At 45.1% G+C, this 10,364-nt stretch overlaps 2 protein-coding genes across 4 annotated transcripts in view; both read right to left on the bottom strand.

Moving 5' to 3' along the window:
- Positions 1 to 929: 929 nt before the first annotated feature.
- LOC140557844 (uncharacterized) lies at positions 930 to 3,631 on the bottom strand. Its single transcript, XM_072682636.1, has 3 exons — positions 3,285 to 3,631; positions 2,218 to 2,355; positions 930 to 1,388 (listed from the first exon to the last, which is right to left on the bottom strand). Exons 1-3 carry the CDS (start codon positions 3,629 to 3,631, stop codon positions 1,028 to 1,030), a joined length of 846 nt encoding a protein of 281 aa, XP_072538737.1. The 3' UTR covers positions 930 to 1,027.
- A 1,182-nt stretch (positions 3,632 to 4,813) lies between these two features.
- The window catches only part of hps4 (HPS4 biogenesis of lysosomal organelles complex 3 subunit 2), a 7,830-nt gene continuing 2,279 nt past the window's right edge, over positions 4,814 to 10,364 (bottom strand). Inside the window, exons 3-13 of one of the 3 annotated variants that reach the window (XM_072681166.1) lie at positions 9,964 to 10,054; positions 9,528 to 9,671; positions 8,824 to 8,931; positions 8,592 to 8,708; positions 8,317 to 8,411; positions 7,792 to 7,864; positions 7,567 to 7,691; positions 6,178 to 6,937; positions 5,844 to 5,970; positions 5,481 to 5,592; positions 4,814 to 5,237 (exon numbers count right to left, since the gene is read on the bottom strand). In XM_072681166.1, coding sequence (XP_072537267.1) covers positions 5,066 to 5,237; positions 5,481 to 5,592; positions 5,844 to 5,970; positions 6,178 to 6,937; positions 7,567 to 7,691; positions 7,792 to 7,864; positions 8,317 to 8,411; positions 8,592 to 8,708; positions 8,824 to 8,931; positions 9,528 to 9,671; positions 9,964 to 10,054 — 1,924 coding nt within the window. In that variant the 3' untranslated portion in view covers positions 4,814 to 5,065. The remainder of the gene's footprint in view (positions 5,238 to 5,480; positions 5,593 to 5,843; positions 5,971 to 6,177; positions 6,938 to 7,566; positions 7,692 to 7,791; positions 7,865 to 8,316; positions 8,412 to 8,591; positions 8,709 to 8,823; positions 8,932 to 9,527; positions 9,672 to 9,963; positions 10,055 to 10,364) is intronic. The other 2 variants (XM_072681167.1, XM_072681168.1) reach the window with 2 other exon arrangements.

Raw genomic sequence — 10,364 nt, 5'->3', positions numbered from 1 at the left:
GCTGTTCGGCTTGTTCTGTATTTTTACATTGTTTAGGTTTTATTAATAACAATAACAACAACAACAACAACAACAACAATAATACTTTTCTTTATGTCACACTTTATTTTACTTTAAAGAAAATGATCATTTTACTATAAGGCAAAGTTTAGCAGACCCTTACCACAGTAAGGCTACATTTAGCATTATTTTATATTTTTGTACCATGTTTTGCCAATTGTATACAACACATTAACGCTTTTTAAAGTTTTGTCTGCATTTTTTTAACTTTAAAGTCTTTAAGTACTTCTTTACATTTACATGTCTGGCGTTTAGCTGACGCTCTTATCCAGAGGGACTTACAAGACCACTCGTATTCCAGACAAGGGTCAGTGTCAGTCAGTGAAGCACAGCCAGAGGAATCGAACCCCAGTCTCCCACATGGCGTAGAAGTGGTGTTATCTGTTATCTTTGCGCCACAACAACCACCTTTATTTTTATAGTGTACGGCTACGTTTATCATACTGCTTGTACTCTAAGGCTAATTTTGCAGCTATTATTTACTCCAAGGCAAACTTTTCAGTAAAAAAAAAGGTTTGGCAACTTTTTGTACCGTAAACTTAATAACTAGTCTAGGTGTGTGTGTGTGTGTGTGTTCAACATGTTCAAAACATATTTAACATATAAAATGGTTTTCCTTCTGTATTTTAAATCCACTCAGTCAAACTAAAACTTTTGCACAAAAAGTTTTTTAATGCTAAAATACCACAACTGCAGTAAATCAAACAGCATTAAAGATTTGGGGTTTATATATAACTATGTCTTTACATACACTATTTACATTTTTCCCACAAAACAACACCCATATAAATTAAATAAATTCAAATCACTTGCTGAAGTGCACAGTATTGTAAAGTATTGTAAATTCAGAGCATTAGCCATCAACAATATGCAACAGATCATCTATTGTTATTCAACAGTAGGAGCCATTAGCATCTTTCTCCAATGAGGCTAATCCGGAGCACATCGGGTGTTGGGGGGGGTGCTGCTATCGGTATGAGAGTGTGATGAATGGTGTGTGCAGCAGTCGGACCCTGTGGTTTTGGCATGGCTGCGTGTTACTGTCCGCCGTGCTGCAGTGCAAGGCCAGTCCGAGCTCCACAGCAGCCTGCAGGGAGCGCTCTAACCATACGTCCCCGTGTCCTTCGCCCAGCACAGCTGATATGGGGTCAAGCGGGGCTTTATCCCTGGAGTCCGTTGCCCAGGGCCTGCTGAGCCCACCCACCCTTCGAATGTCCAGCAGACTGGGGCCACCACGACCACTACCAAGGGCCTGCTGGAGAGCCTGAAAGAGGAAGGTCAGGTCCACCCTCAACTCTGAAACGCTGTCCTTAGACCAGGCGCTGTACCTAAGAGAGAGCAGGCAGGGCGGAGAGGATTAATGTGGGTTATGATTATGATTATGATATAAAGGGTTACATGACATGTCTGTAGAGTTCACAGATGGAGCATTTGCCCACTATCTCCTGTCGTAAGCATGTGAAGTGACGTGTTTAACTAAGAGCAGGACTTCCTCCTATATGGACAAAAATATTTGGACACTGGCTAATTTACTGTTTTTTTTCTGAAATCAAGAGGATTAAAGAGCTGATCCTGCTTCTGTAGGAGTAACTGTCTCTACTGTCCAGAGAAGAAGACTTTCTACTAGACTTTGGAGGAGGAGCATTGCTGTGAGGATTTGATGGCATTAACAAATGTGTTAATGAGGTCAGGATGTTGGATGACTGATCACCACCCCACCTCATCATCCCCAACTCCCCAATTCATCCCATCAAAAGTACTGGATGGAGCTCCTCCACCATCATTCCAGAGAACACAGTTCTTCCACTGCTCCACAGCTCCTCAATGCTGGGGGGCTTTATTATACCCCTCTAGCCCACGCCTGGCATTAGGCAGCATGGAGCCAATAGGGTCATGATGCTGATTCTATTACTATTCTATTCTATTACTAGAGATTACTAAACATCTTCTTACGCTTTGGCGAGAGCATGTGGGGATTTAGGCCTGCAGTTAGCACTATGCTAATTCACGCTAACAAGCCTTAATTACTAGTTAGCTACATTAGCTTTTGTAGCTTCAGTGTAAAACTAAAGAAGCACTAATACACTGTGTTGACAGATTGACTGAATCTGATGTATGGAGGGGAAATCCCTCCACTGAGCAGCACTCAGCCCTCACCGTGTAGGGAGCTGCCGCTTCTCCAGGGAAGGCAGCAGCGGCTGGATGTTGAGATGTTGCGGGTTCGAAATCTGGAGATGAATCTCTGCTCTCACCACCGGGGCTGACAGAACATCCTCGCTGAGCAGGAACTCAATGCTGGAGCCTTCCGGACAAAACCAGAAAGAGAGAGAGAGGGAGAGATGAGCTGGAGGATAGATATTAGCACTGGCAGCTTAATTACAACCGAGGACCCAGTCTGGACCAGACTAGCCACAGGAACCCTCTCCTCTTAAAATCAAAGTCAAAGAGGAACCAGTTCAGGTTCCCTACAGAATATTTCAATCAGGAGAAATCAGTATTAGAGATCCTTATAAAGCATATAATATAAAATAACATTATATGATATGATCTATTTTCAGTGTGCCCTTATAATATATATATGTACTATAATACAGTACAGGTGGGTCTTATGGAATAGAGCAGCCTAATCTGAAGACCTGCAGGCACTTCCCTGCTCTGACACCCCCTTATTTACACCTGGGGGTCCTTCACAAAGCAGGATTATCTCAGTAAGACAAATGTCAGGCCTAAATAGAGCTAAAGGTCATTTGAAATGAGTGGTCCTCAGCCCAGACCCTCTACTGAGCCCCTGTTTTACATAGTTCATTGTCTTCCTGCTCCAACACCTCCTTTATAATGAATGGTGTAGCAATGAGCTGCTTAGCTGAAGCTGGACAACACTGGGACTGAATTGGGGGGGGGGGGGGGGGGCACTTTAAATTGGGTCCACATTTAAATTTCTTTACAGTTTTTAGTAATTACTGAATAATCAAATTGAATAAATGAATCTAACTACACTTTTACTGGATTCTCTATACTGATTTAGCACATATTAATACAAATAAACAAACTCAGAGGTAAAGGAGCATGACATAAATTTAGTTAGGCTTCTTAGTTAACTCTTCAGTTCCACCTTAAATGAAGCACCAGTTCCCTTCACGCGCGCAGTCCGGCAGCATGCAACAGCTGCAGGATTTAAGGTGGACCGGACTCTACCTCTTTAGCATGCCCTGAATGAGCTCTGCTTACCTCCAGCCTCCCTGCCCTGTATCCCCTTCACGCCTCCACAGTGGAAGCCCATCTGACAGCAGTGGTACACCCGGCGAACGAAGCGGAACAGCGGCTGCTCTGGAAAAACAGCCCTCCTCGGTCCGTCCCTGCCCATGTTTAGCACCTTTAGCCTGTAGATGTGACCCCAGTGACCTCCCTGAAGCCTGGCCTCCGTCCAGGGCATGGCCAAGGTGGTGCACTTCTTCTCGGCCTCTTCTCGAGATGGACTTTGAGCTGTCCTGGCAAACAGAGGCCCACTTTGCACTCCCAGGAGCATGGTCATGGAGGTAAAGACCTGCAGGAGACTGGATGGTGGAAGCATGGCGAATAAAATCCTCTATTTAAAAAAGGCTCAGGAGCTGTGGTGCAGCCTGGCTGCTGGAGCTTCTTCTGACAATGGAGTCCTCCCTGGTCAGCACGTCTCAGCTGATCCTTATGGCTCTCCTCCCCCAGGGCCATTCACACCCCCTCCCCTCCCTCGTGCATAATGGGCCCTGTTCATACGTGCACCCCCTAATGACCCTAATTACAGTGCCTGTGGACCATCGCTAAGAATGCACTCATTTGCAAAAGAAACGCCACCAGCTGAGAGAGTGTTAAACTTTCTTTTTTGCCACCGGAGCACAATGGCATGAAGAAAATGCAGCAGATGGACAGCTGGAGTCCAAAGAAGGACCTGACGTCATTCATCAAGGGGGATCACATTGTCTGGCTTAAATTAAATTATTTAATCTTTAGAGAAAGACCTTTAACTTGCTTGGAACGTTTTAAAACGCCGCCTTTGGCGACATCTGGTGGCCAAACGCGAAAAGTGCAGTTCATAATATGCTGTGAGATTTATTGTGAGCAAGTTCTTTTTAAACTAAGACAATAAAGCATTTGTGAGGTTTATAGCTAGCCTTATTTAAACCTAGAATTGATTATAGCTGGTATTAAAAGGAAATAGTTGAACTTTTTTCTTTTTATTTTTAAAGTGTATGTGCAACATTATTTAAAATTTCATAAAACACATGATTATGTTAATCTATTTAGCCTCATTATATGCTAAATAGAAAGAATATATAGTTAAGAAATATTTGTTTAATGTTCAGTGCAAAATAATATATTTTTAGAGATTATCTGTTCTGCATTTTGTGTTCTGATTGGTCAATAATAAAATCATACGTGACAAGTCTTGGTTTGGGGTTATTAAAAAAAAAATCAGGTCTATTCTATCAGGTCTGATCTATTTTCCAAAGTAATTTCTGTTGGTCAGCTTGGTTCCACTGGTATTTTTATAACTATATAAAAAGACAAAACTAAGCTAGAAGGTTTCCCTGACAGTGATGATATGCTGTGATCCAATTACTCACATTATTTCCATTTCTTTGCAGTAATCTAGAATAAACTTGCTGTTTTTAATTATTCTGTTTTGGACCAGACCGGTTTAGCTACACCTGTGACCTTCGATCAGGGTCATTTATTATGAAAAAGATTGAAAAAATATTTTCCCAACCAGTCAAACTACAATAATTCAATTTATTAGAAACATTCTTTTTAAACACTAAAGCTTTAATACACTTCAGTAGATAACGTGTCCGTCTACAATCCGAGACTATAAGCAGCAGCAAAGAACACAGTAATACACCAGTAATCAACAATCAGCCATCTACAGGGAAGTGTGTGTGTGTGTGTGTGTGTACACACATGCTGGTCTGGAACACACAGGGTATAAATTATGCACAAAGATCACAGGAGTATAAATAGTAAACTGGACTCAGAGCAGGTTGACCCCGTGTTTGAGGAGGCGGTGCCGGGCTTTACTGGGCAGAGAGAAAGCACTGTCCTGGCCGTTGGGTATCCCGGAATTCCTGGAAGACGCCCCCTGCTGGAGGAAATAGGTTTCCTGCGCTGCAGTGCGAGTGCCATACACAGCACAGCCTGCATTCCTAAAAAACACACACACACACACACACACACACACACACACACACATTAGCACTGGCTAGTGTTAGCGTATCCCATATTTTTTAGAAATGATTCTGAATTTCATAAACTGAACCGAACCACTGATCTGAGATTTTATGATTTCTGTAGAATCATAACTGAATCAATATGAGGTGAGGGATTCGAACCCCTGATACACCAAGAGTCACCTCAACCATACTGAACACCAGCTCCTTCACACACACCTGATGATGGCCTCCTGCAGTGTGTCTGTGTGTGAGAAGTGGGAGTGCAGCAGAGCTGTGGCCTTCACAAACGGACGATCCTGAGGTCCAGCAGAATGCCCACACACATTAGCTAGAATGCAGATGTTCACACACACACACACACACACACACACACACACACACACATTAACAACAGACACACACTGACTATCCTGGTCATTAAACTGTATTGTTTATCATAAACCACACAGTCATTATTATCAGGAGCATTAAAGGAGCTTTAATGTGGTGGAAATGTCAAATCACTGAACATGCTCTCTGTGTGTGTGTGTGTGTGTGTGTGTGTGTGTGAGAGAGAGACAGAGAGAGAGAGGGACTCACTCGTGAGTGTGTTCTGGATGCAGTCATAGTGCGCAAATGTGTATGGCCCCTGAGCTCCAGGGGCCCCGGGGGAGGTGGTCCTGAGATGAGCCTCCAGACCATTCAGAGAGGCTAAACTGCTGTGGTACTGCATGCACACACACACACACACACACACACACACACACACACACACACACACACATATATATATATGTATACATAGATGTCCGAGACATAAAAACGTCCACTGCTCATTAGCAATGCCAGAATGCTCATTAGCTACATATACCACACATTTATTTTTGGAACTATCGCTTTAATGTCCTGCCCAGCCCCCGGTTCTCACACTCACCACTTCATCTTTGGCGGATGGGTGTGTGTTGAAGCTCGGTTCCACCAGCAGCGCCAGTACCAGCCCCCTGACCCGGTGCTGATACAGGAACATGGGCTCCAGAGTCGCTTCACATTCGGATCGGGCCGACACACACTCGGATCGCTCCCTCACTCCCTCTGCACTCGTCTGTCTGCTCTCCTTCGTCAGGTGCTCCTCCCCTCTCTCTCGCTGGTCATCGGCACCGTCCTCAGTGGGCTCCAGTCGAGCTAGCCTGTCGTTCAGGCGGAGGCTGAAATCGTTCTGCTCGGACCGAAGTCTGTTCGTGAGCGGAGTAACTTGGCTTTGTTCGGAATTCCGGTCGGGAATCTCATCGTCTTCTGCTGAAACCTTCCTCTCTGACTCCAGCCTCCCACTATCCTGATCGCTCACGTCGTCCTTAGCGACCGGACTGCTGCTTCCACCTATACTGCCCCCCGTCACCCTTTTTGGAAGTGTCCCATTGGGCAGGTCATGTGACTCGGGAGCTGTATCTCTTTCTGATTGGCTCAGGAGGCTGGTGCGAAGCGGAGTGCTGAACAATGAAGGGGAGGGGCTGAAGCAGGAGTCGTCCGAGAGGGAGGAGCGAGGTGTGGAGGGCAGGGTTTGATAGGACAGCTGTGGAACGTGGGCGGGGTTGAACTCGGCTGGGTCCTGATCGGAGGTCGGCGTGTCAGAGAGGGTGCGGGACAGGAGACGGGACTTCCTGGGACGGGTGAGAGGCTGAGGGGTGCCATTAGACCTGAGGGTGGAAGACAGGAGAGAGAGAGACACATGAGAGTTAGTCTTAGCCTCTGAGGCTCCACCCACAGAAGCACACAGTCCCTCATTTGGTCCCGCTGCTGGTTTTGGTAAGAGTTGGGGTTACCAAGCATGTCGAACCTGGACATGTAGGTGGGGCTAGAAACAGTGGAGAGTTCTGATTGGTTCAGTTAGTTTAGAGTTCAGATTAGTACCATTACATGCTCGCGCCCGAACACAACCTCCACCATGCTTGGCAGGTGAGGTGGTGTGCTCCGGATCACAAGCAGTCACTTCCCATCTCCATACTCTTCCCTTCTCCTTCCATCAGTCTGGTACAGCTGATCTCTGTCTCATCTGTCTGTAGTGTTTGTAGTGTTGTAGTGGTTCTGGTTCAAGGTTTAGAGGTGGACCAGTGGTCTGCAATGTCTGGAAACCCGTCTGCGATTACTGCAGTGAAATCGTCTCTGGATCTTCATCATGGGCACTCCTGAACATTCCTGGAGGACGTTCTTCATCTGGTTTCTTCACCAGGGACAATATTCTCACCAGTGTGTCCCAATAAAATAATGAATTATTCATTTAAACTCTGCCTCATGCCATCGCTTTTATTATGTGTTATGGGTTTACCTGTTGTCCACTGGGGGGCAGCGCAGCGTGTGCAGCTCGGAGGGGGTCAGGAACACGTTTGTTGTAACTGTACTGGATGGAGGTGAAGCCCCAGAGGTCACTCCGTTAATCCGCAGTCTGTGATCCTGCAGTGAAGAACAGGACTCAGATCCCAGCGTGTGGTGGCAGTATGTGATTTAGCAGGTGTGTGTGTGTGTGTGTGTGTGTGTGTTTGTGTGTTTTAACCTGGCTGTAGGTTTCTGTCTCGTGCATCATCACCTTCACGGTCAGCTCTGGAGGCATCTGTGTGCTCACAACTCTGCGCGCACACACACACACACACACACACACACACACAGTAATTATTCAGTAGATGGTGATATACACACACAGCTTGTCTAGTCCCTGCAGAGAAAAAGTACTGCCAATAGAATAGGACTCTCTGGAGCAGATCAACATCATGAACCTATTGGCACCATGCTGTCCGATGCGAGCCGTGGGTTAGAGGGGTATAAAGCCCCCCAGCATTGCGACTCACTATTGCTCTGGTCGTTGAATGCAATCAAATCCCCACAGCAATGCTCCCCATAATCTAGTAAACAACCTTCTTCCCTGGACAGTAGAGACAGTTACTCCAACAAAAGCAGGATCAACTCTTTTAATACCCTTGCAGCAACAACTAGCTAGCAGGTGTCCCAATACTTTTGTCCATATCCTGTATATCTGAATTAAATACTGAGCTAAAAACTGCTCACTATACTACCCACTCACCTGCCTCGATACAAGATACACCCTGCTAACACCAGGGGGCAGCGCTGACACGCCTGCAGGATGAGGGCGGCCTTCAGCAACAGCAGAGGGTCAATCTGAGAGAAACAGTCAATAATAAACATCTCATAGTCTGAGTTAATCAATTAAAGTGATCTGATCAGCTGTTCTTTAATTGCTGATTTCCCCACAGATATCCGCTCCATACCCACCCATAATCAACAATACTCATCAATACCCTTACATAACCATCAATATTCATTTAGGACTGTGCTCACATCTGTGGAGTCGATGGTCCTGAGGCAGCTGAAGATGTGGTGAAGCTCAGTGGAGCCGCCCTGAAGGTGAGCGAGATAACGTGCCCAGCGCAGAGCCAGCTCCTCCTGACTGTGCAACTGCAGGAAAACAGGGCAAACATGCTGTTCTGACAGACTGTAATACACTACAGGAAGCGTAGGGGGCGCTCTATAATGCTGTCTATGGTAACTGCTTATGTGCTACATTTGTCACCTGATAACTCTGCTGGATCGGACCATTATAGAAACAGAAGAGGTCGATCAGCTGGTCCAGGAATGCGCACACACTCACATCTGGAATTTCTGCTACACAGCTCAGTGCCTGGGAGAGAGAGAGAGAGAGAGAGAGAGAGAGAGAGAGAGAGAGAGAGAGAGAGAGAGAGAGGAGGAATGTGGAGGTTTTCACGTTTAAAAACTTCACATTATAATTAATGAATGAATGAATGAATTAATTAATTCCTTTTTATTTATTGATTGATTAATTACCTCTTGGCAATCCTTAGTAACTCAAACATGAATTTCCTAGAGTTGTTTAAATGCCTGACCTCGTTAAATAACACTTTGATGATAAAATGATTCAGTGAATCATAAACTACATGACTCAATTTGATTTGATTCTTTAGATTTGATTCATATTTGTTTTCAAATACACTGAATATTAAATGCATTAAACGGATATAACAGAGTTATTTACACAGACGACTATACAATAAAACACTGTCTGAAAACAGCCCTCGAAATGTACACTATGTGGCCAAAAGTATGTGGACACCAGCTCATCCAACGTTTCTCCAGAAATTTAGGAAAATGCTACACAACGTTGCTTTAAAGCAGCTGAATTCATTCATTAGAAGAAGTGTCCAAATACTTTTTTTTCCAGACATATAAAGGTTGAATCTAGACGTGTCGGTGTCCTACCCAGAGGAAGTTGTCCCTCATGTGAACGGCATATTTGCTCTTGCGGAGCCGCAGTAGACGGACCGGAGCAGCCGAAAGCTCGGAAACACAGCGGCTGACACCAGCCAGCTGACCACACAGCAGCTCTTGCTGGTCCAGCGGGGTCTGAAACACAGACACACACACACAGAACTTACTGAACACTGCAGGAGTCAGGCTTTTACTCTACATTTGTGCTAAACCTACACTGCTGTGCCACAGGGCTGTAAACCCTCAGTCTTCTCTATTCTGCAGTAGTGTGAGTGAAGTGGAAGCTCAGTAATGTCTGTTATGCCAAATGTAGCCTAAAAGCCATATAATTAAGTGTGTTAGAGACTGTTCATTACTGAACACCCCCACACAGCTTGAGGAGCGTGTGTGATGCTTTAGGTTTCACTAAACTCAATAAACACATTACATCTTCAGGGTGGAAGTAGCAAATCCCCGCCCGAGTGAGATCCCCCTCCTCCTGCACCTTCGAGCGATCGTACAGGAAGAAATAGATGCACCTGAAAGGTGAGAAGACAGGAGGACCATAAACCTTTAATCAGATACACTCAGAGAGACACAGCGGCCCACGTGAATAAAGCAGCGGGAGTGAATCAGTGAAAGGTGAAGCATCAGGAAAGAATCAATACGAAAGAATCAGTAGGAAAGAATCAGTAAAAGGAAGTGTCAGGAATTCATTAGTATAAACGAATCAGCAGGAAAGAATCAGTAAAATGATTAAGCATCAGAAATGAATTAGTGAAGAGTGAAGCGTCAGGAATAGATCAAATGGAAAGAATCAGTAAGAAAGAATCAGTGAAAGGACGAAGT

The sequence above is a fragment of the Salminus brasiliensis genome, chromosome 6, assembly GCF_030463535.1.
Source record: "Salminus brasiliensis chromosome 6, fSalBra1.hap2, whole genome shotgun sequence".
Taxonomy (NCBI): domain Eukaryota; kingdom Metazoa; phylum Chordata; class Actinopteri; order Characiformes; family Bryconidae; genus Salminus; species Salminus brasiliensis.
This window is presented reverse-complemented; position numbering and strand designations above follow the sequence as displayed.

Excerpts from the sequence above, each read along its gene's own strand:
- LOC140557844 (XM_072682636.1), bottom strand. The coding sequence starts at position 3,631 with ATGCTTCCACCATCCAGTCTCCTGCAGGTCTTTACCTCCATGACCATG. Across the intron at positions 2,356-3,284 it reads GGCAGGGAGGCTGGAGGTAA|CATTGAGTTCCTGCTCAGCG; the intron begins GCAGAGCTCATT and ends GGAAGGCTCCAG. Across the intron at positions 1,389-2,217 it reads AAGCGGCAGCTCCCTACACG|GTACAGCGCCTGGTCTAAGG; the intron begins GTGAGGGCTGAG and ends GCTCTCTCTTAG.